Here is a 23,072-nt window from a genome sequence, read left to right as displayed (position 1 = left end):
CGTGTGAACTCAGCTCGACCAATCAGTGGAGGCTGTCAGGGGAAACGTCTTGCTATAGTTTTTCCTCTGCTATGCTTTCTCTTCCTGGCCGCCTCCGGTCTCAACAACATCATGGATTTGTAGTCCGAGAGGTATTTTCTCATTCCTCCACTGTCTCCACTGCTCGACCAACCGGACCGACCACCAACTGTCCTCCCTCGGGTCGCTCCGTGGTAACTTCCCCGCTTCGAGTACTTGCTTCCTGACCGGGAGATCCTGCAGAGATGTCCGACAATGGTGGCTCGGCTGTCGGCCTACTGTCTTACGAGACGCTGGTTCATGCGGTGGCAGGTGCAACGGTGAGCCGAGTTTAAGTACTAAACCGAGACAACTGGATATAAGACGGTGTGTCTTCTTAATGTGTGAAGTTTGCAGCAACGTTATGACGTTGAAGGAAACCATTGTAAAAAAAAATAAAATAATGAGGGGTGACATAACACTTTGACATCTTCATTATGTTATTTGTGGAAGTAAGAGTAGATTGTGATGTAATGAATTTCCTTGTAGGGGAGTGTGACAGCCATGACCGTCTTCTTTCCCCTGGACACGGCCAAAAGCAGACTGCAGGGTGAGTTGAAGGTGTTATCTTGTTGGACAGAGGTTATGTGATCAAAGTAAGCTGAAACAGAGTTGGATGAGTTCAGCTTAAAGCTTCGCAGCTATAACTTTGTCCCAAACAGGTAAAAGTAGTTTGTATTTCCCCAAAAATTAGTGAATGTATAGTTTATTCTATTATTTTAAGTTGTTTGTGCTTTAGATATCTTTTTTTTCTATTTATTGTCTAAAACTGCCATTTAAACACACTATCTGGAGTCTATGAAAGTGCTTGTTCTCTGCTAGGTGAACACCCTTGTGTTACGCCCTTAACAGCCCCAATATGTAGCCTCCATTACAAATTGCAAGTGTCAAGTACAAGCGGAGATAACCTGGTGCTATCACCTGGGAGTACTACTACTTGTGTCCAGTAAGCTGATCTTCATGTGTGAAGTTGTTGCTCTGTAACACTCCAGCTCAGAGTACTAATACATGACTTTTGCCACTTTTGTGGGTTTTTTTTTCTTTCAGTGGATGAGAATAGAAAGTCTACCTCTACCCCTGTCATTCTGGCTGAGATAGCAAAGGAAGAGGGCATGTAAGTTTAGTTTTTAGGTCTAAATATTACCAAATATTTTGATATTTCAATGCACATCTGGAGTCCAGTTTCAGTATTGGGGAGGGGGGGACTGTGAGTTTAACAGAAATGTAGACTGATGACTAAAATACGTTTTACCAGCTTCCTTTGTCTTAAGTTTTAGTCTGATGTGGTTACTCGGCCAAAGGTTCACCATTCATATCACTCTCCACCATTTCTCCCAGTCTGTCTTTGTACAGAGGATGGTTCCCAGTCATCTCCAGCCTCTGCTGCTCCAACTTTGTTTACTTCTATACCTTCAATGCACTGAAGAAGGCAACAGGAGCTGGACCCAGCAAGTCCAGCCCTGGCAAAGACCTGTTGATAGGGATTGTAGCAGGTAAAGAAACATGTGAAAAATGCTTAATGAAAGACTAGAAGAAGCCCAGAACAGTTTTCCTGTAAACATAAAAATAGTTATGTTCAGTCTCCCAAAGACACTGTATGTATTCTTGAAGCTAAAGTAATTTTCTTTCTTTTTTGTAACACAGATGCTTCATGTCACCCCTAAAGTTACTATAAATTTCTTGTTTATTAAATAACTGCTTTGTAGCCCTTAAAAAAAAAAACTAAAAAGAAACAAGTAAATGAATAAAAATCTGTTATTCTTGTAGGGGTGGCGAACGTGATCCTGACCACTCCCATGTGGGTGGTCAACACACGACTGAAACTGCAGGGAGTGAAGTTCCGAAATGAAGATCTCCATCAAACCCAGTACAGAGGCATATTTGGTGTGTCATATATCTGTATCATAGTTTAACACTTAAGCTGCATTTTGTTACTTTATTATTATATAGTCTGGGCTTTCCTCTTTCAGATGCTTTCACGCAGATCATTGCCAACGAGGGAGTTGGAACTCTGTGGAGCAGCACTCTGCCGTCTCTCCTCCTCGTCCTCAACCCGGCTGTGCAGTTCATGTTTTATGAAGCCATGAAGAGGAAGGCAGGCAAGGGAGGGAGGAAGGTGAGGGCACACGAGAAATACTTGGTAATGTGTGAAATGTTACATTATCAAAGCTAATAGCAGAAAACTGAGATTCAAAGATAGGAATCTGTAACACAAATTTTGTTGTGTGATTTTAAACTTTGAACTTTAAACTGGTTTAATTAGAAAACTTTGTTGCGTATTTGTCTCCTGAAACAGATATCATCAGCGCAGATCTTTCTCATTGGAGCAGTTGCCAAGGCCATCGCTACCACGGCAACATACCCTCTCCAGACGGTCCAGGCTATTCTCAGGGTAAATGCCTGATGTAACATCTCATTCCTTTGTTCTCAAGACCAAAAAGTGCAATTATTTAACATTAGCTGCTGTTAAAGGCTAGTAGAGTTGCATATTTTAAGCAAATCGTAGTTTCAAAAGACCAAAAATAACAATTAGTCAGATCTACTTAAAATAATTTTACGTTTAGCAGAACCCTGAAACATTTTATTTATTGTTACACTGGATGAAATGATGTTTTTTCAAATAGTGAAGCTATTTAGCCTTCAAGATCTCATGATAATGTAAATAATGGTTAATTAGTGGCATAACCCTCAGCATGCTTCTTCATTAGTTTGGCCAGTATAAAGGTGACGGCAAAGGTGGTTTGATGGGGAGCCTTTCGAATATTTTCCTCCTCTTCATGGACAGGATCAAGTGAGTGCAGCAGCTGAAGAAATTCCCAAACCTCTACAGTCACATTGAGAAGGATGCTCGGATGGCCATTAATACACACGTTTACTGTTTGTTGCAGGAAGCACGGCTTTCTTGGTCTGTACAAAGGCCTGGAGGCCAAGCTTCTGCAGACGGTGCTGACAGCTGCCCTCATGTTCGTTGTTTATGAGAAGATCACATCTGCTACCTTCAAAGTCATGGGTCTGAACAAGAAGCTGAAGCACTGAAAGCAGATACTTGAATGCAATACAGCATTACTGCTCTTCATCAGGAGGGTGGATAGTCTAGTCCTCGCTGATAATGCAAGGAATTGTATAGATCCTTGTACATATTGTAATATCAGTTGGAGTTTGCACCTTTGAGGCCACAGATTTGCACGCTCTCCATAAACTTGTGACCAGAAGTGGCTTTAATACTTGCAACAGCCTCTTGGCTTAAATCTTACTACTTCCACCTGCGCAGACAGATTTTCTAAACCAGTACTGATGCTTGTTCATCTGCGGTAATTTGATTTTGATGTCATTTGTTTAATGTGTAGAGAAACAACTGTTTTTCTTAACTTTTATTTTACCTCCCTGACTACTTTAGCACTGATGATACCGACCCTGTCACCCAAAGTTTTACCTCAACATCAGGAGTTTGCTGTACATGATGAGACCAATATTTAAGAGTTGCTTTATTCTGGGCTACTGGACCATTTCTGAGATACGCTTGTCACTGTATCTTGTGTCATAACTATGAATTGAATCAGGTTTGATGTCCTGTGAGACAGAAAGAAACTGCAGCCCTAATAAAAGGGTTTTTTAAATATGTGAATCCCGTTGTTTTCCATAGATAAACAGTTATATCGATGATGGTGGGGGGACAAAATAGATTGTGTGTAAAATTTGGACCTACTCTTCCAGCTCTGAAGGTTTATGATATTAATGACTATACTGTATAAAAGCCTAAGTTTATTTAACATAAATCAGAACTTAACCCTGACATGAGTTTAACAGAATTTACATGTATAAATACTGCAGTTGATGCAAAGTGCCTCTGAAGTTGTAGCATGACTAAATTTTTTAATGAATGGAATAATGTTATGTGACCTAATTACCTAAACACACTGCAGACAACTTGAAGCGCTGAGTGGTTTTCTATAATAATTAATGTAATGGTCAGTATACTGTATGCACATTTTGTCAGACAGGTGTCTTCTGTTTCTTGGTGCTGCAGTACCGTACAATATTTATCTCTGATTTGGTTAATGAAAGCTTCTGCTGCCTTTAATCTTTTTTCTTGAAATGTTTTCACTACCTTGCTTAGTCTAGTGAAGTTGCATTATCAAGGTTTTGCTTTTAGTGAATTTTATAGCATCACATGAAGCCTTTGGGATGATCTAATGCCTCATTTGAGCACTTTGTCAATGAATCTACCAGAAGGGCATTCAGAGAAATGGCTGATGAGGCAGACAGCTCACTGTTTTATTAACATGCAAGGCACCTAAATTCAGTGAGCTCCTACTCTTCACCGTCCTGGTAGATTTTTCATTGTCCTGCTGACAAAAAGAAATGAAAACATTCTAACCAGAAAGATGCAACAACAAAGGTAGAGAAACATTTGGATGACAATTACAAGACAACACCAGAGGTGTCCCTTACTGTTTTATTTGCTTTAACTAAAATTGACTTGACATGTTTACATAACATTTGTTTTAAACTGATCAATGCCTTCTTATTTACATAGTGTTTTAACATGACTTTTTAATTAACATTGTTTTGAGATCTAAATTATTGTTCAACTAAAAAAAAATAAAAACATTGAGGAAAATAAAGTTGTTTTATTTACAGCGACTGATTTAATGATCAATATTTTGATGTAAACAGCCATCAATTTGAGGGTCATCATGTTTTACATCATGGTTGACTACTGGTCATCTCCTCGATGTACCAGTGTGGCAGGAAGGAATACCGGGAGTCATTGTGGACGGAGAAGGACACATCTCTGCGGGGCTCCCAGGAGAACAGGTACACTACCCTGAAAATGAACAGTGACTTTAACATATTTGAACTTGACTAAGATGAAAAGTATAGTTTATTAGTACTCACTTGTGATTGTCTTCAGTGGCCACACGCTTCACAAAAGACAGGAAGTCGCAGCAGAAGTTCATACAAACTGTCGGCTTCCAGCAGTTCTCTTCATTCTGTAAAAAAAGACGCATATGAGATGTCATTTGTAGGAGCATCGTTACACTTCCTGTAACATTCATTCATTGCTTCTGCACCTTGATGAGTTGTGACATCTTTGAGACGGGAAAAGTCTCCACAGAAACAACAACTCCGTCATGATCCTTGAAACCTGCCACAACACGAGGGACTCCAGGGAGGAAAGACTGAGCCCACCATTTAAGTAGTTTGAACCTGATAAAAAAAAAAAAACATTAACATCCATGCACACAGGACAAAAAAAAAAAAAAACTGTTGACAATGTGGGATGTTGCCATCCACCTGTGGAAATTGCTGCGTTGTTTGGGTGTGCAGATCTCCACAGAGGTCTTCAGCTCCACGTAGCAGGCTGGAGGAGGTGGCGCGTTGGGATCTTTATCCCGACCATCCACCTCGCCAGAGAAGAGAAGTTTGTGATCTGCGAGTCGAGTCTGAACCACAGTACAAAAGGCCTCATTGGTGTTAACCACTCCACTAGCATCAGGTAAACTGTGGGCGGTATCTGTAGGTGAGGACAAAGGTGGAATGTTATTACTTAAGCACCTATTTTATCCGTATATATACATTATATGGTCTGAGTATATGAACTTCTTTTTTTACACAAAACTATGTGTGGCATAGGATTTGAGTTAATAATAAGCACACAAGTCTATTTATATATACATAAATATATAATCTATAGATAATATTTTGTTTGATGTATACCAAAAATCTAAGAAAAAAGGACTACACTTTTACTCTGAAAATGACAGTGATCACTTTGTGGTCATGTTTTACAGTGCATGCTCAAGGCTGGACTTTTGCACCTAGTGCTTCACTGTTCTGTTTGTAAAGTAGAAAGGTGGAATTTTACCACTGAAAAAAAGGTAAATACAAAATAAATTATTCAATAACATTCTTATGCCAAATATGTACTGCTAATGACCATAATTAAAAAAATCTAATTATAGCACAATCTATAGTTTCACTTTCTTGGCAGAAAATGACTGGATAAATATTAAAATATGTCTGTATAATGACATCTGCAAAGAGGAATGTCACAGCTGAGATTATTCTCTAAGGTTTAAATAAAAACAGCAAAAAGTTGCTTCACCACCTACCTGCACATGTGTACTGTTCAAACTTGTATCCCCAGTACATCATCTCTTGGTTCCTCTCCGGCCGGTTTTCCCGTTCCCTGCGAGCAGCTTCTGTTTCCACCTCACTGATGTAAAGTGTGCCATTGAATTTGGTGACTGCTAGCAGCCATCCTTCCTTTGTCTCATAAGGAGTGGTCAGCAGCTTGGTCAGATGACCCCGCCATGTCACAAAGTGGGCATCTAAAGCACTGGGAGGAGAAGAAGTTGATCAAAGAATACCCGTCTTACAGGCACAAAGAGAATATACACAACATGCACAGCGTGTGTTCATTAATATTGGCTCAGTGTGTTGATCTGGAAATGAAACAGAAGGCAGCAGTAAACAAACAGCTTTACTCACCACGATGAGCCTGCGGTCTCCCTTAATTTAAGCTCTGATCTGTTAGCTACAATCCATCGCAGAATATGGTCCAGCTTCTCCTTTACATTTTCATCTCTCTTTATGTAGCGGTCTTTGTATCCGTCTTTCAAGTCAAAATTAGGATGTCTGTCAGGTTCCACATAGTATCTCAACTGTCTGCTGTCATTGAAAAATCTGCGCTGAGCATCGAGGGAGAAACATCCCACCTCCACGGGCTGTTTATACAAAGGAAAGTCTCTCTCATAAAGCTCCCTTCTAGTGCTCAAAGTCTGAGAGCTCAGTGGTAATGATCCAGACTGATGCTGGTGGTGGTTGGTGGGTCTGAAGCGTGTGCTGTCACTGTGATTTCTTCTGCTGTCGCCTCGTTCTTGTCTGTAGGCTGACTTGTGATGGTAGCTGGAGTTTGGACTGCGAGATCTGTGGCGGTCCATTTCTAATTTTGAACACAGTAACGGGAAAAACTGATGATGCTGGAGATTAAGGGAGTTTTATCAGTTTAGCTTTTCTCCAGGTCACAGACTTTGGGGTAGCTGTTTTATGTAACTTGTGATGTTTAAAGCATTCCTATTAAAAGTAACTGGGGTTTAAAAGAGAGAGAGAAAAAAAACATTCCTTCAGACTGTGCCTGAAGTTGCAAGATTATGCTAAATTTTTTTCTTATGTGAGACACTTTTTATGCGTTGAATAAATTATATTTTCATACATCATATTCATGAATCATGATCTCTGCAAACCAATCCCCCCATACACATACTGTAAAATAGTAGCGTTTACATTTAGCGTGTATCGTTTACCTTCACTGTTGGACCTGTAAAGGCATATTACTTCTTATTTACTGATAAACTTATCAATTAAATTAAATTTAGATAGATATCACAATCGCTTCTTTCTTGTAACTGAGAAAAAAATCAAAACAGAAGTGCGAGCAGGAAAGGAAACGTGTATCTCATTAGCAAGGAAGCTAACTAGCATAACATGCTAACGACAAACTTGACGCAACTTCCGCCCGCGTGTAGTTTTCAATACAATCCTGTAGGTGGCAGCAGCGATACTTCCTCTAATTTGAATCAACCATAAAAAGAAGAGCCTTGAAAGTTAATCGTTGGAAGAAGAGGCAATATTGAGACGTTTCAAGTTCTACGTGGGAGCAAATTATGTTAACGCTAAATATTGTCAACAGTAACTATCAGGTATTTTAATTTATTTTCCAAATAGCTTGGTTAAACATTTTGTCTGGAATTAGAATTAGCTAGTAGCAGTAGCATGGCTAACAATGAACTGAACCGAACTGTGTGCAAAGAATTATTTATAAAATGAATAATTAACTTCACGAAAAACTTCAACAGACGTAATTACGACTTGAATGTTAAATATTTCTTTTTTAAATAGCCATTTTCAAATAAAAAATCTTTTGGACATCCAATGTGTCTGCATGAGGGAAACAGCTAGCTAACAGGCTGAATGGATTTGACATAATTTCTTCTGCAGGTATGAACAGGAAACGGGCTCTGATTTTAGACACTTTCAAGGTGAAGAAAAGGAGAAATGATGCTGAAACGTTTGGAGGAGTAGACGATAAAGATGGTAAGTGTTTGTCCTAAAAAAAAACACCATACATTGTTGACAACAGTTAAGAGTGTAAGTCTTTACTTAACCATCCATTTTTTCTAAAAAGAACCAGCTGGCATTAGATCCACCCTGGAGTACCTTATGACACTTTTCCCCAGAAAACTCTTCAATGACACCTTGCCGCAAATTGTGCTGAAGCACCAGCTTTACAGCATACATAAAGACAAGACTTTGGTCGACAAAGAAGTGGTAATATGACTCTTTAGTAATAAAAATGCTGCTTCATTTACCCCAAGTATGAATTTATATGCAACCCACTGACATCCTTTTGGTAAACAGAATAAACTGCGTGAGCATGGAGAGCTGCTGATGTTCCAGCTTGGGTTTGATGCAGAAGCTTTTGGTCTAGTTTTTGCTTTGGATTACAAGACCAAAGTCCTGGCAGGACAAGAGGGGAAAGTGACACAAGCGACGGTGGAGAAGTTCTTGGAGAAAGTGGTGTCCTCATCCACAGATCTGAGCTTCAGCAAAGACAAGATGCTGAGGGAGTTTCTCTTCACAGACTCTGAGATAACGTATGAATGAACCACATCTATTGCATGGTTTATTAAATAGTGAAGCAGGAGTTAGAGCCCAAAATATTTTTTATTTAAATCATAAAGTTGTTTACTTTCTCACCACCTAGGCAGCTGGTGAAGTCAGGGGTCCTGACTGTGAGAGATGCTGGCAGCTGGTGGCTTTCCATTCCCAACTCTGGCAAATTCACAAAGTACTTTATCCAAGGTTGGTTTATTACTGACAACAGCGCTGTCTTTATTATGTCACCTTAATTTATTTTCATTTCTGCTAACTTTAAGGTCGTGTCTGGCTATTCATATTTGTATTTGGGGGTTTGTTTCTAACCTGGATGGCTTGTCCTTTCAGGCCGTAAAGCAGTGCTCGGCATGGTGAAGAAGTCTAAATATAGTGAAGTATTAAAGGCAGACATAGAGGAGCGGCGCACAACTTCACAAGTGAAATTCCACATGAAATACCACATCCACGACATTGTTGGTGCAGAGCTGGTAGAAAGGTAATATTTGTTTACATTGTCATATATCTGATAAATCTAAAGGTCAATGAGGCAAATCTGGGTTGAGTAATTGAGGAATTATGTTTGCTTTGATAGCAAATTCTTTTTCTTGGGAATTTAAATTTGTACTTAAAAAAATGTGAAAAAAAAGTTATTGCAGACACAGGATTGTGTAATATCTACTGATCTACTGTTCTTTTGTTGTTTTTTTAAACTAATACCCATTGATGAAGCTGGTTGGTTGACATATCAGTGAACATTTTGTTCTGCTTTACTGATCCTCGTTTTTTTCTTTTCAGCATACCTACAACGTCAGGAATATTGTTGCGCTTTGTGGATTCCTGAGCTGTTACAAGGCTCCCATCAACCAAATGAAGATGAGAAATACATGAAATGAACAAAGACAATGGAAAGTGTTTATATGAAACTGAATTTCTGATTTCAGATGCAGAATCTGTGCCAAACGCATTACAAAACCCTTGTGGGTAAATAAGTTGTCAGTTTTGATAAGATGACCATGTCACGTTTTGATTTATCCTATTGTTATCCTAAAATGCAAACATTTACTTGAGATTATACTGTCAAGCAGGAAGCAGAAGTCTGCTTACATTGTCAGTAACATAGCCAAGGTTATATTTATTATATTAAATGAGTTTTCCAACTAGAGCAAAGTACTTCCTTTTGATTTAGTACGTGTCCTAAAACATACTTTGCTGGTTCTTTGTGGGCTGAGGTAGAGCTAAAAGATTATAAATGACCAGGTGGAATAGAGTATATAATGGTAAACATCAGTGGAAATGATTTGTGTTGGAAGAATATTTTGGAGATCCCTTTATTTTGAACATCATTTAACTAAACTTCCACTTTGATCTGTAATGATTCGGTTCCCTGTTATTGATTTGGTATCGATATGTAGTAAATAGAACTGCCAATGGCTAGTTTAATGGTGATTTAATACAAAATCCCTTAAATCAACATTTTATATTGTTCCACATGCACACAAGAAAACCTTCAGAGGCGAAGAATGTGCTGGAATGGGTGATGTGTCATTTCTGGAAATCACATGCACAGTATTTAGACGTGCATACTTCACTGTACTATGTGAAGATGAACTTGTGATATAATTCAGTACTGGTACAAAACATACCATAGAGTGAAAATGAATACTATCCAACATACCTGTCCGGCATCAGCTGTTGGCTTTGTTAACTGACAAATTCATATACTGGAGAGCTGATAAACTGGGTACTTGTACAATTAGAGAAGACAAAATACCCCAAACGTTTGTATTAAATTCTAGTTTGATTCTGTAAAAGGCAATAACTTCATAGCAAATAATTAGTCTTAATCAGTCAGTTCTGTCAGAGTTAAAGTAAACAGTGCTTAAATAATTTTCCAATGAATGAAGCAAAAACCTAGGGTTACAAGTCAGAAAAATGGGTTAAAAAAAGTGTTTTACATGAATTTATTGGCTTTTCAAAAAGTGACAATAGCTTTTATCCATAAAACTTAAGAATCACAACATTGGCTTGAATAAAAGCACAGCTTGATGTCCGAGTACAATACCGATGAGCAACATGTACTTAACCCCTGATCTAGTAGTTCCAATACATTTTGTAATTAGGCAAAAAAAAAATATATAACTGTAGCCATTCTAATCTTAGTTTTCAGTATATGATGCACAGACATGCTATCAGCATTAATTACAAAAAGCTAGGCTTTTAGGGAGATTAAGGTAGCGTTAACTGAGGAGGTAATAAACAAAAAGGATATTCATAGTGTTAGTTAAACAATACAGTGAGTGTGTGTAACTTCTGCCAAGAAAGATACAAAATAGTCAAATCACGATTATAACAAAAAGATGAGTACACAGTATACTACACCACAACCGACAGCAGCTTTGTTACCGTTGTTAGCAGGTATAGAAGCTCTTTTTAGTTACATTGCTCAGCCAGTAGTGATGCTTTAAAAAAATAATCAAATGTGCTGCACAAAAGGTATCTGATAAATGCCCACAGAGCATTAAAGGTGCTCCTCTTCCCCATCACCAAGACATCTGAACATTTTTGTTCCAACATAGTCAAGTTTTTTTTAGCCTTGCACCGCGGGCAGCTGTTCAGTTGAGACACATCCAGGGGAATATTTCAAAGAAAGAAGAAAACTTAAACCTGACTTTCCAAATTGGAGGAAATTAAGAAAATACTGGATCCTTTAGATCTTTCAGGGATTAATAGCACTGTTGGTGTCAGTAGATCTTTTCTCAGTGTGTTTTAGGCGTAGTGGATCGTTCTATTACTGAAAACAAACTACTGGCAAAGAGGTTATAGTACATGAACAGTCATTAGAGGCAATCAGAATTTCACAGATGGTTTCTTTATGCTCCTTCTTGACAGCGGGTTGACTCGACTGCCTTCACAAAAGAGAAAGTGAGCTCGTGACTTGAAAATGGCATTGATCGTGGAGCTGAACAAACAGCAGGTCACAACAGCCAATAGCAAGCTGTCAGATCAAAGTTTTGAAGATCTGAGATGACAGAACAAATATTTTCTTTTCGGCTAAAATACAGCATGTGTGCAGAATGTATTTGGCAATATTTCTTCCACTCAAATAAAAAATGACAAGAATGTAAAAAGAAAAAAAAAAAAGGTGGACAGCAAGTGGAATAAATTGAAGACATTCTAGTCCAGTTTATAAAACATCCAATCCATTTTTAGAAGGCCTCAAGAAATTCAGTTTTGTCTATACAGTATACATAGAACTAGGGTCTTTGATAGTCCAAACCCTTCTCCTAAATCTGACCTCAAGTTGAATATTTCATGAAAACATCTGAAACTACACATATGGAAGGACAGAATCTTAAGTACATTGTTTTTGTTTGTATACTGGTGTGTTTCTCTTGTGTCTTTTGCCACCCTCACCACTAGCGGTCATGTTCCCCTGTAACCATTTCACTGCAGGCAGTCTTAGAAAAGACTGCACTTCTTGCCCCTCTTCTTGACGGGTGGAGGGCACAGGACGGCCCGGATGGCCTCATCGAACACAGTTTTAAGGCCACGTTGAGTCAGGGCTGAGCACTCCAAGTACTTGACAGAACCTGAGGGAGACACACAGAGAAAGCTACAGGTTTGCTTCTGGAAATATGTTTCTCTCAAAATTATTTTTAAAGAAATGCAACATATAGTGTCAGAAAGAAAGTTGGTATGGTTGTTACCAATTTCTTTAGCCATGGCCAAGCCTTGGGGATAGGTAATGGGGGAGAGTTTTTTCTCCTTCAGCTTTTCCATGGTGTCCTTGTCATCTCTCAAATCCAGTTTAGTGCCCACCAGAATGATGGGAGTGTTGGGACAATGGTGTCTCACCTCAGGGTACCACTGCACAGAAAGAATGCTGATAAATCGAATGTGCAACTTTCTAGAGGCATAAGTGTTAAACATGTTGTGCAAAAGTTGCAAATTGTATGGCAACAATTAATAATTATTTATATTATAGACTAATCTGATTAGATCATTAATCAATAAAAATAATAATCTATAAAACACAAGTAGTAACAGAAAATAAGCTGCACAGTTGTGAGCTAGAATAACCAAATTATACTGGTGCATTAACATATAAATAGCTGAGGGGAACTGTACAGTCAGATAATAATTTCCTGTGAGTTTATCACCAACATAAACTCCCCTTGCATATGAGCAGTGGTAAGATGCATGTGCCTGCTGTGCTGAAGTACACTGAAACATTGCACCCAAGTTTCTTACCTCTAAACATGCCTGAAAAACCCAAATTCAACACCAGATTTCTATAAAATGTTTTAATTATAACTTTTGTAAAAACTTCAGCTCACAAACCAGGATGAAGTTTTTCAAACTGTTCCAGGGCATAACTAGTAAACTGGCATCAAGCTGTGAGAAAAGCTGCTTTATGCTCCTGGGGCCCTGCGCTCTGTCTGCCTCTGGATAGCCAGCACCTGGTGGGGCTGGAGGCTGCCATCCCTGGCTTCATGGGAGACTGTACTTCATGGCCACGGGGTGCTCTGGCTAGAGCCTTTCTCTGTCGCCCCTGGGGCAGATGCATGGTTGGCCCTGTGGTGGGCTGGATGGTATTCATGCTCTGGGGTGGTGTCTGGTCTCCCGGGTCCTGAAGGTCCCCTGGTCTCACCCTGATCTTTGAAGCAAACTGGCTGCATTTGCTCGATCACTATTCGTGCCCGTTACTTCTTAACCAGCATGCCGAAAGTCACTGTGTCGTCATGTGGGTTTAATCACCGAAAACTACAACTATGTTCACGTTTGTTCTTTGTGTTGCTCGTGTTTGTTTTTTTCGTGATTCATTATCTTTTTTTTCAGCTTGTCAGTCTTTTTAATGTGCTCTTGATGATTGTCAGCTTTATTTTTCTTGAAGGCAGGTGGCTTTCTGTTTCCGTAAAGGTGTAGCAGCTGGTTGTCTGGTTTTTCCTGTTTAGATTGAACAGCTGATGCAGTTAATTTTTAACTGGTGTCTCCTTGTCTCATCATTTTTTTACCCAACCTCTTTTTCCTCTTCTGTTTACTCTCTCCTTTCTTTTTCCCCCAAAGATGATGGAAAAAATATATATCAATGGATTCTTGTCATCTGTGCCTATTTGTCTCATCATGAAGCAAATAAACTACCCACTTAAAACTGTTGTGACCTAAAAAAAAAAAAAAACAACTGTACAGCTTTTGCATTTAAATGCATTGGTATCTATTACTAATCTGGCCAGTTACAGTTTACGCTGGTTTCCAGTGCTTGACACTAAAGGTTGCTCACAAATAAACTGTCTTAAAGGTCCCATATTATGCAAAATTCACTTTTTAATGGTTTTGGAACAGTCATACTGGTCCCCCCGCATGTGTAGGAGACCCGTAAGTGTGAAACTCTTTCAGGCGCTCTCTCTCCCCCCTGCTCCACCTCTAGGGAAGTAAGCGCTGAAATGAGCTTGTTTGAAAGCGTGTACGTTATGACGTCATAAGGGACAATAACCACTCCCCACAGAGCGATGGACCCGTCTACCGGCTCTCAAAGCCCGCCCTCTAAAAATCACCTAGCGCCCAGTGTTTTTCCCTCTTCGGCAACCCTCGTTAGCGGACATGGCTAAGCGACAGAAGCACTGTTCTGTTTGTGGCTGCATAAATGAACACGAAAACGTTCTTTTACTTCCATCCACTGAACCCACGAGGACTGAGTGGATTAATTTTATTTTTGGAGGAAATGTACCCGGAAAACTTCCAAAGGTTTTGCATGTCTGTGGCCAGCATTTCAAAGAGGACTGTTTCCACAACATGGGTGCATGGAAAGCAGGCTTCGCCAACCGTTTGAAGCTGAAGCCAGCTTCAATACCAACTGTCCGTGACACAGCTGGAGAGGTAAGAGCTGGCAGTTATTTTATCGTTTCGGCCTTATTAGTCTGATAGCTTGAAAATATATTAACCTGTCAATCACCTCATGACGGGCGATGTGATGGGTGGAGCCAACAGCTGAGCTGCTCCACCAGGGTTCCGCCCACCATAAACGGCACATTTCTGAAGCTGCTAAAAAGAGGGAGGTGAAGAGAAGCCGCTGCACTCAAACTGAGGGTCGATTTGTCCATACCATGGCGGAAATATTTCATTTAGATATTAATGAATGGTCTCAGATTGGGAATAAAGTGTATAATATGGGACCTTTAAGGCAGGTGAACAGTTCCCAGCAAATAAAAACAAACCAACACCTTCATCCATTTTTTCATTTTAAACAGCTGGTTATTCTTGCTGTAAAAACAAGTGAACATCTGACATTGGGTTCTAAATATTGCTCGGTCTAAATATAACCAACATTCAGAAACAAACATGATCAAAAAGACACAAAATATGCCCATAAAGAATAACAACTAATTAAATCCAAGCAGATTTGGCCTGCAAAGTTTCATGTTTCTTCATGGATCTATGAAATGTCTCAACATTTCCCATGAACTCAGCACTGCCCACTAGTGGAGGAATTGACTTAGCAATGTAAAAGATACATGGAAGTATGAGGACGGCGACGCATGACGTTTGAAACAGACGTCCCCATTTACGTATGTAAGGGAGCATAAATAGGCCTCAAGAAAGAAAGAAAACATCTGTGTGTTTGACTTATAAATCCCTATAAACTGACTGTTGCTGCTTCAAGATTCCAACTCTCAATGCAAATAAGTTTGGCATTAACTTTAATACCAAAAGATAACAAGCAACAAAACCCACTGACGTTTTTTTTATTGTAAAACTCATGAGCTACTGCTTTCACTTACTAGGTTACAAAAATATTTCAACCTTACTTGAATAACTGCAGACTTTGAACTTTTCTGACCCAAGTCTTCATTAAAGTACTTTCTAAAGTCTCAGGGCTTTCTTGGAAACATTACTGCTAGCACAAGCATTTTACTACTCAACCTCTGAACAGACTGCATATGAAATAAAAACCATTTAAAATTAGTAATAAATAGATATTTAAAAAAATATGGTTTGGAAGGTAAAACCACATACATATGTAGGTTTAATGGGTTAAAATTTTAACTAGCTTGCTTTCTATTGGAGAAGCTGACCAACTGAATCATCATAACAAATCCTCATAGCATTTTTTTTCTTTTTTTTAATATGTACCTTTGTTCACCATTCAGGCAATAAGGTAACTAATAAAGTAAAATGTATCTGTCTTTGACCAATGGACAAGTTACTGAAAAAGACCAATGTCATGGCCTCATGCCACAACTAAGCTGTCTCAGGTTGGGCTGAATAAAAAGAAGGTTAAGAAGATCTATTCTCCATTCTGTCATTGCCAAGAATGAAAGGCACTAAATTTAATTAATGCACATCTGATAATACATCTAGTTTGTGTGATTAAATTTAATCCACATGCTTTATCTATATCACATAATTACTTTAAAGCAACAAGCATACATGTCACATGGAGGGTACCAAGAGTCAATTTCAAGACCAGAGTAACCAAAGCAAATTTTATCCAAGCAATGCTGAATAAGTAATGAAAGATCACCCTAATGCTTCTTCTCATGGGTCCTTAAACAGATTTGTGCATATGTTCTTACAGCCCTCAGTATTTCCTGTACAGGCGCTACCTACCTTGGCACGGACGTTTTCAAATGAGGCAGGACTCACAAGTGAAAAGCAGATGAGGAAGACATCCTGGTAAGACAAAGAAACAAAGCAATCAGAGCTCATGAGATTTACTTCCTGTTAAGAACACAGGGAAAAAAGCAGAAAATAACAGGCCTATGTTCACCAAGGAGAGTTGTTTTTCTCTATCAAACTTCCTTATTCATTCTCTTGATCAAAATGTTCTAAGTAGGTGATTTACAGTGGTTGCAAAGAGATATATAATACAGAATCATTTTTTTTTTGTACCGTCTGAGGGTAGGAAAGTGGGCGGAGTCTGTCATAGTCTTCTTGTCCTGCTGTATCCCAAAGGCCCAAGTTTACCGGCTTCCCATCCACCATAACATTTGCAGAGTAGTTGTCAAACCTGACAGGAGCAATGATGTGCAAATAAGAAAAACCCACCAGTCTTAATAAAAACTACTAGCAAGATGTGACATGAAATACACAACTGAACCTTTGAAGAGGAAATCAAATTCCTAATTGATCTTTCACTTGTAAACTGATCCTTTTTTAACTCTTTTCTAACTATGAACTTCTTTATTCAAGGTTCAGTCTGTCCACATTGCAATGACTATGATAATGATCAAAACATCTGTTCCAGAAACAGGAGCAGGTTTTCCTCATAGCTTCCAGTAACAAACAATTCCATGAATCTTAACTGCATTCTACAACAGTTAATGTAGCTTTTAGCACACAAACAAGCAAATTTTCAGCTATAAAAACAACAAACGAGCAAGATGTTGCCTCCACTGTGCAGTGGCTATTTAGGAGACAAGGGTGGAGACATATGATGGACAACTAGACTGTTATAAATAAATAAATACACACTGCAGTGCAGTCTCAGATACTCACACTGTGGGGATGTACTCTCCAGGAAAGGCATTGGTGGTGTAACTGATGAGCAGACAGGTCTTACCCACAGCACTAGAAGAAAGAAGTGATTTGTTTAACATTTATGAAAACAAAAAGGCTAAATAGGAAGCAATTCCACATATGATCAACTGGTTTTTCAGAGGCGGGTAGCATATGATCATATGATTTATGTAAAAATGGCATCACAAAAATGTCATATTTCTGCCATCCCTAGCCTAGCTTTAGCTATGGTCTAATGCTACTGGTTGTTTTTTAACTCATAAAACTTAACTGAATTCTGATGTGCATGTTAAAACAAACTTAAATTAAGCTGCAAAGCAAAAAACTACATAATCAATGTGGGAAGAGTTTGGTTTTAGTACAAAATAAAATGAGAGAACACAAAAATCATTAGGATATTTGTGAAATTTACATCAATTTCCAACAAATGCACAAAAACCATAGAACGATATCATTATAGGATTCACCAAAGTTTTTAGTTTATGAAGAAAAAAAAATCCAGGTAAGTAAATCCTCAACATAAAACGATAACCATGTGAGATCAGTTTAAGTGTTCATACCAAAAACAGACAAACTCAAAAAACATTGCATGTTGTGCAGGCTGGGTTTCGTTCATGTGAAATATGTGTAGTTGGCATAACAGTGAGCCCCATCCCCTGAAAAGTTCCTCTTATTTGAAATCAAAAATAAAAGCTGTAACTTATTCAGGGGCCTTTGAATGACTCTGCTTCTTTGGCATCCACCACACCCAGTACAAAAACTTTTACGTTTACTTCTTCCATATTATTACACATATGAGTGTTAGTCTTGGCTTATGTGTTAACACCCCCGCATTAAACTGCTGCAGACAAAACCTTCAGATTTCTTTATTAACATTAAGAAACACAAACACGCCCCGTTTTAACAACAGTGCATTAGCACCCGTGAGCGAACACAAATAGTTTTTGCCTTTCAATATTCACATTTATTCGGATTTTGTAATATAAATTTAAGTCTTAAGTTTCTAAATGAGGGACATAATCTGTCTTATGATGCATGACTCAACCCATGAAAATGGAAAACCAACATTGAAAATGAGCCACCTTTTAGCTACTAATTCTGTATTGAGTTGATTTAGTGACAACAATGTTGAGAAACACATAATAGCAAAATAGCTGAATGAATTATAATGTCAAAACCGCTGATTAAAAAAAAGTTAAAGCCAAGTTGTTAACTTTCCCGTTTGGAAAAACGAGAAGCTACATTATTAAACTCTAGCTAATCTGACGACAATATTTCAGCTAACATTACATTTAGTCATTACACCCTAACTGAACGAGACTAACTTAAAAACAAATCAGTTATGTTAACCTACCCGTCTCCGACAACGACACACTTTATGGCCTGCATTGCGTCGCAGCTAAAGGAATGCTAAGTTAGCCCCAGAGCCAGCTAACGTTAGCTCAAGTCTCTTTTCCTTTGTCCGGAACTGCTCGCCGGTGAAATGTCTCAACAGACTCCTGCTAACGACCCTCGGTGGTAGAGCAGAACTCCTCGAATGAGTAGAAGCGTCTGTGAAACTTAAAGCAACTTATATCGCACTTTAAGTCAAGTTTACTCAGGAATTCTCGCGCAACATTCCCATGCTTTCGTGGGCTGTTCTGGGAGCTATGAAGCAAAATAGCAGCCACCACCCCTAAGGAGAAAAAAAAAAAAGTAGTCAGCCACCACCAGATGGTGCATCCGGTGAACCGGATACGCCCACAGACATTTTGACCGAAGTGAAAAGTCCTCAAACAAGCTGCTGTCGGACCGTCGTATTTCTACAATTGGAGAGTGATATATAAAGGTATATCGTGCGAACAATCGGAAAAGTTATTTTAAAATTTGGCCTGTATAACCAGATAATGAAAACACAAGAAAGACGGGTGAATTAGGGTGTGACACTGTTTGAGGAAGTGACGTCAGCTTTACGCGCACCACTGATTACTGTGGAATTTGGGATGAAAGTTTTATTACCTGAGCTGTATCTTCCAGGCTGTGCTTCAAGAGACGAAAATATGTCTGTAATTCAGTGATGCATGTCATTACGCCAAAAACCTTGTAAGGCTGGAGTTACATATTATCATGTACAAGCTAGTCTAATTTGGCTCAAAGAGACTGAATGTTTACTATGCTTCATAATACCCTCAGCGATGATATTTTTTCATTATAATTAACAGTGGACAACACTGCAATTACTGATGTTTCAAGAAGAAAATAACACGTTCGGGTCTAGCAAGTTATTATTTGACCGTATATACATATGACAAAACAATACTCTGGATATAAGTTAATGCTGATAAGAAAATCTGGGATTATATTTTTGGACATCACTTAGAAAATCAAACTCATAGTATGACAACTTGATGGAATCAGGTTTTAGTAATATACTAAATGTATTTCTTGTTATGCTATATCTACATTTAGCAATAACATTACACCCTCACATTGAAAGCAACGTTTATAAGATAGAGATCTTGGGGATATAAACGTTTGTTCGTTTTGCTAATGGAGAAATTCCACAATCATGAAAAATCACCTAGTAGTAAACTTACAAATTCTACTAGAAAACAATTAAAAAACATATGGGTTATAGTTCAGTTTCCCGTTAAGTTGAAGTCCGGTGTTCCTGACAGTCAAGACTCAGGCCTCTAGCCGTCTTGAGTAGCTACATCCGCGTGTCGCATCGTTATCAGTCCTCATTAGAAAAGCCGTCGGGGTGGAGTAGCTCTGAAAACAAAACCAATGTATAAGATGGGAGCTCGGCGTCAGTAAGCGATAGAATTATGAACTGTCACACATCACTCGCCACTTCTCTTGCGTCGTCTAACCTGTGGACTTAGTAAGCCAACAAACTGCCGGGCAGATTTGGGCTTTATGGCAGGTCTGATTTATCTAGTGCTCCGATTTTCGGGCTCTGCTGGTCGGACATACGGAGTGTTTTGCAAAGGTTTGACGAGGACTTTGTTGATATTTTTTGATCTAGCGTGGCGGCTGAGAATAAGATTCCCCTATATCTACCTTGTAGCCTCCATGATGTTTAATGTCAGATTACAGGTAAGTTGTCGCACAGTTGCCTTTTGTTTGGTAAAAGTTCCCTTTAGGAACCCTACGCGTTACCATGCCAACAGCTGATTGGATAGGCCTATGTTTGTGTTGTGTGCCTGGTCTGACTAAACATCTAGATGATTTTTTATATATATGTATGCTTCAAGTAGAGGAAAAATTAATTTCTTACACGGTTTTAAAACAGCTGCCAGTGACAGAAACTAAAGCAGCCTAACATATTCCTGCAAGGAATCATGTTCATCTACGTCAAAAGTGCTTAGATTGTAGAGAAATGTTTTTAATATTCAGTTGTCCTCATTAACATTAATGAGGATCAAGTATATTAGAAATTCAGTTTGGGCTGGGTCGATGTGTCTTAAAATTAAAATATCTGATTTTTTTCAAACTAAATATGATTTCTGATTTAAATCGACCCCCCCCCCCCCCCCATTTTTTTTGTTGTTTAAAAACACATTAAACTTATTAAAAGCAATATTAAACTTAAATCTCTTGCATGCAAAATGTATTTATGTTTTGTTTATTTATTTGTTTATATGGATGACAGCAAAAAAGTAAATGATTTATATACTTTTCCAGGTATATATGGCTTCATATCTTGCATAGAGATATGCAACACAACTGCATTCGGGGTGGGCTGCTGACTATGGAAGCCCAAGTAGAGTGTTTGTGGTGCATATAAAAAAGGGGGCAAAAAAGCCAGATTTTCATTAAAAATAAATCGTCATAAATGGAACATTTGATTAATCGATTTTGTCAATTGTATCAATCAATTAATCGCCCAGCCCTATATTCTTTGTGTGTGTGTTGTTAATGAGACGTTTATTGTAACACATATAACTGTTGATTGCCCCCCCTTAACAGAAAAAAAGTTTTTAATTCCCTTTAGATTTGTTTAAATTTTCCTGTTTAAATTTTAGCCATGGCACATACCAGGATGTTTTGCGTAGTTGGAAAATCTAATCCTCAGTTCTCATTTGTGGAAAATTGAATGTTTCAGTAGACTAATGTGAGATATTTTTGGTACCTGGCTGACAAACTGATTTATGTTAAGGAAGCATCAGATATCACAGTCTGATTGATTTATCCATTCATACCTCTAATTTAACCATCCAAATCAGGTAATTAGGTTAAGCTTAACTCAAGTTCGTGAAACTTAATAAAATCAAGGATCTGCTCATGGTTTTAGCTATAAGCATTATACAGTTAAACACAAAGCCCAACTTCTAAAATGAACCTGACACCCAGCAAGTATCAGCTACCAATTTTAAGTTCAAGGGCAGTGAATTTGCAAAAACAGAAAGCTGTCTGATCCATTCATTCTGTTTGTAGTGTTGAGCCTTACAGAAGCTTTTTCTCTTTACAGGTCCACATTGAAATCCACTGAATCCACAATTCCTGCATTTCGATTTATGACAATGAATACTAAGCACTGCCATGCAAGACACACAAAACACTGGCTGACCCTGCACAGTGATGTGGAGGGAGGGGACACTATCCTGCAAGCTGGTGTGACAATGCAATAAAGTTATGCTGCAGCTTGTTTCTGGCGGTTGTTTTCACACGAGCGCGCCATGCCTTTTCAGGCAAAGGGCAGGAGTGATGTCTGCTAAAATGAGACGAGATGAGGAGTCAAACATAGAGGTGACAGTGGTCCTGATCCTAGGGTTGCCTGCTCATCCAGATTGTGAAGATTTTTTTACCCAGCCTTTTCTCTTAAGAGCGTGAGGACCAGCATGGAGTAAAACGAAATCCAGTGATTGTTGCTGTGAACTTTTTTTTTTTTTTTTTTTTTTTTTTTTTTTTTGCTACTGTTAATTGTCTGACATTTATGTTTGTTAGTCACTCAGTGTAGCACCTCACAGCCAAAACAGACTTTTCACTTTAATTTAAAAAGGAAATATTTCTCAGCATGACATATAAACAAGCATGATTAATTTGTTTTCATTTTCTCTTCTTGGACACTTTATTTGAGGTTGAGGTTTTGTTTTAGAGAATGACAGCTCAGCGGCTGCCAACTGGAAATCTTACAAGTGCAGTATAAGCAGAAATCACTGCGTGTCTGTGTTTTTACACACAAGTAATCACACTGACTGTTGTGTTTCTGCATATGACTAGGACTGGAGAGGTTATATTAGTGAAAACTGTTACCTTGAAAAAAATGTACACACACATATAGCTGCATTTGTCTCAAGATTTAATTTCAGTGACATGATTAAATGGCGGGGATTGAAATCAGAAAACTGATGGAGAGAGTGATTTAATACTGGAAGGAATAAATGAATGAAAACAACTGTCTTTTTTTCATTTTACAGTTTCATTTTTATTACATACAAAAACTAGTGTAATCTTGTGGTTTCATGTGCAATTTTGCACATTTTTAAAATGTATTAATAACTACCATTTTGATTTTACACATACACACACACACACACACATTGCATATGACCACAGAGTGTAGGAAAAAGCCTTTTTTTGACATATGTGTGTGTGTATATGCCAAGATGTGGAATTAGATGTAAATGTAGACCTTTGGTAATGTTTAAAAGATTAAATTGAATATTAGGAAGCACTAGAAAATAAACAAGATCACAATGTAAATACCAAATTTTAAAAGAGTTATCTAAATTATATAGAGCTTTATAAAATGATAAATAAGGTGTTTACAGTGATCTAAAGCAAAGACAGGATACCAGAAATGGTAATCATAATGACATAGAAACTAAAAGTCACAAAATACAGCCAGAGCC

The 23,072-nt window shown here is 38.3% G+C and overlaps 5 protein-coding genes across 8 annotated transcripts; 3 read left to right on the top strand and 2 right to left on the bottom strand.

Annotated features, from left to right (window-relative positions):
* Positions 1 to 30: 30 nt before the first annotated feature.
* Positions 31 to 4,673, top strand: LOC121633063 (peroxisomal membrane protein PMP34). 2 transcript variants are annotated; one of them, XM_041974947.1, is made up of 10 exons: positions 290 to 338; positions 547 to 607; positions 880 to 1,003; positions 1,105 to 1,171; positions 1,396 to 1,550; positions 1,825 to 1,941; positions 2,028 to 2,173; positions 2,354 to 2,449; positions 2,766 to 2,848; positions 2,946 to 4,673. In XM_041974947.1, coding segments are annotated over exons 3-10 (813 nt in total). In that variant the 5' UTR covers positions 290 to 338; positions 547 to 607; positions 880 to 1,002; the 3' UTR covers positions 3,094 to 4,673. The 2 variants fall into 2 exon arrangements, with proteins under 2 accessions (XP_041830875.1, XP_041830881.1); XM_041974941.1 differs by lacking the exon at positions 880 to 1,003 and having other exon boundaries at positions 31 to 338.
* Positions 4,500 to 7,648, bottom strand: dxo (decapping exoribonuclease). Of its 3 annotated transcripts, none has more exons than XM_041974931.1 (7): positions 7,368 to 7,648; positions 6,553 to 7,150; positions 6,174 to 6,400; positions 5,356 to 5,575; positions 5,133 to 5,268; positions 4,957 to 5,051; positions 4,500 to 4,885 (listed from the first exon to the last, which is right to left on the bottom strand). In XM_041974931.1, the coding sequence occupies exons 2-7, from the start codon at positions 7,002 to 7,004 to the stop codon at positions 4,765 to 4,767; spliced, it is 1,251 nt and encodes a 416-aa protein (XP_041830865.1). In that variant the 5' UTR covers positions 7,005 to 7,150; positions 7,368 to 7,648; the 3' UTR covers positions 4,500 to 4,764. The 3 variants fall into 3 exon arrangements, with proteins under 3 accessions (XP_041830865.1, XP_041830847.1, XP_041830857.1); XM_041974913.1 differs by having other exon boundaries at positions 6,553 to 7,006; XM_041974923.1 differs by lacking the exon at positions 7,368 to 7,648 and having other exon boundaries at positions 6,553 to 7,361.
* Positions 7,629 to 10,148, top strand: LOC121633078 (serine/threonine-protein kinase 19-like). The gene is made up of 7 exons (XM_041974958.1): positions 7,629 to 7,763; positions 8,062 to 8,157; positions 8,249 to 8,391; positions 8,482 to 8,717; positions 8,828 to 8,925; positions 9,067 to 9,214; positions 9,514 to 10,148. The coding sequence occupies exons 2-7, from the start codon at positions 8,064 to 8,066 to the stop codon at positions 9,557 to 9,559; spliced, it is 765 nt and encodes a 254-aa protein (XP_041830892.1). The 5' UTR covers positions 7,629 to 7,763; positions 8,062 to 8,063; the 3' UTR covers positions 9,560 to 10,148.
* Positions 10,149 to 10,665: 517 nt separating this feature from the next.
* Positions 10,666 to 19,094, bottom strand: LOC121633088 (ras-related C3 botulinum toxin substrate 1-like). Its single transcript, XM_041974968.1, has 6 exons — positions 18,590 to 19,094; positions 17,215 to 17,286; positions 16,609 to 16,726; positions 16,327 to 16,389; positions 12,426 to 12,585; positions 10,666 to 12,308 (listed from the first exon to the last, which is right to left on the bottom strand). The coding sequence occupies exons 1-6, from the start codon at positions 18,622 to 18,624 to the stop codon at positions 12,178 to 12,180; spliced, it is 579 nt and encodes a 192-aa protein (XP_041830902.1). The 5' UTR covers positions 18,625 to 19,094; the 3' UTR covers positions 10,666 to 12,177.
* Positions 19,095 to 19,947: 853 nt separating this feature from the next.
* LOC121633097 (small integral membrane protein 10-like protein 2A) lies at positions 19,948 to 22,615 on the top strand. Its single transcript, XM_041974981.1, has 2 exons — positions 19,948 to 20,313; positions 21,689 to 22,615. Exons 1-2 carry the CDS (start codon positions 20,134 to 20,136, stop codon positions 21,707 to 21,709), a joined length of 201 nt encoding a protein of 66 aa, XP_041830915.1. The 5' UTR covers positions 19,948 to 20,133; the 3' UTR covers positions 21,710 to 22,615.
* The last annotated feature ends 457 nt before the right edge of the window (positions 22,616 to 23,072 follow it).

The sequence above is a fragment of the Melanotaenia boesemani genome, chromosome 2, assembly GCF_017639745.1.
Source record: "Melanotaenia boesemani isolate fMelBoe1 chromosome 2, fMelBoe1.pri, whole genome shotgun sequence".
NCBI classification, from domain to species: Eukaryota; Metazoa; Chordata; class Actinopteri; order Atheriniformes; family Melanotaeniidae; genus Melanotaenia; species Melanotaenia boesemani.
The sequence above is the reverse complement of the archived record's forward strand: the minus strand, read 5'-3'. Positions and strand labels throughout refer to the sequence as shown.

Coding starts and splice junctions, on each gene's coding strand:
- LOC121633063 (XM_041974941.1), top strand. CDS start 264: ATGTCCGACAATGGTGGCTCGGCTGTCGGCCTACTGTCTTACGAGACG. Junction 2,450..2,765: donor CGGTCCAGGCTATTCTCAGG/GTAAATGCCTGA, acceptor CTTCTTCATTAG/TTTGGCCAGTATAAAGGTGA. Junction 2,849..2,945: donor CTCTTCATGGACAGGATCAA/GTGAGTGCAGCA, acceptor TGTTTGTTGCAG/GAAGCACGGCTTTCTTGGTC.
- dxo (XM_041974931.1), bottom strand. CDS start 7,004: ATGGACCGCCACAGATCTCGCAGTCCAAACTCCAGCTACCATCACAAG. Junction 5,269..5,355: donor CAACGCAGCAATTTCCACAG/GTGGATGGCAAC, acceptor TTTTTTTATCAG/GTTCAAACTACTTAAATGGT. Junction 5,052..5,132: donor AGATGTCACAACTCATCAAG/GTGCAGAAGCAA, acceptor CTTTTTTTACAG/AATGAAGAGAACTGCTGGAA.
- LOC121633078 (XM_041974958.1), top strand. CDS start 8,064: ATGAACAGGAAACGGGCTCTGATTTTAGACACTTTCAAGGTGAAGAAA. Junction 8,158..8,248: donor AGGAGTAGACGATAAAGATG/GTAAGTGTTTGT, acceptor TTTTCTAAAAAG/AACCAGCTGGCATTAGATCC. Junction 8,392..8,481: donor CTTTGGTCGACAAAGAAGTG/GTAATATGACTC, acceptor TTTGGTAAACAG/AATAAACTGCGTGAGCATGG.
- LOC121633088 (XM_041974968.1), bottom strand. CDS start 18,624: ATGCAGGCCATAAAGTGTGTCGTTGTCGGAGACGG. Junction 16,727..17,214: donor GGAGAGTACATCCCCACAGT/GTGAGTATCTGA, acceptor TGCTCCTGTCAG/GTTTGACAACTACTCTGCAA. Junction 12,309..12,425: donor GGCCATGGCTAAAGAAATTG/GTAACAACCATA, acceptor TGTCTCCCTCAG/GTTCTGTCAAGTACTTGGAG.
- LOC121633097 (XM_041974981.1), top strand. CDS start 20,134: ATGGCAGGTCTGATTTATCTAGTGCTCCGATTTTCGGGCTCTGCTGGT. Junction 20,314..21,688: donor TGTTTAATGTCAGATTACAG/GTAAGTTGTCGC, acceptor TTCTCTTTACAG/GTCCACATTGAAATCCACTG.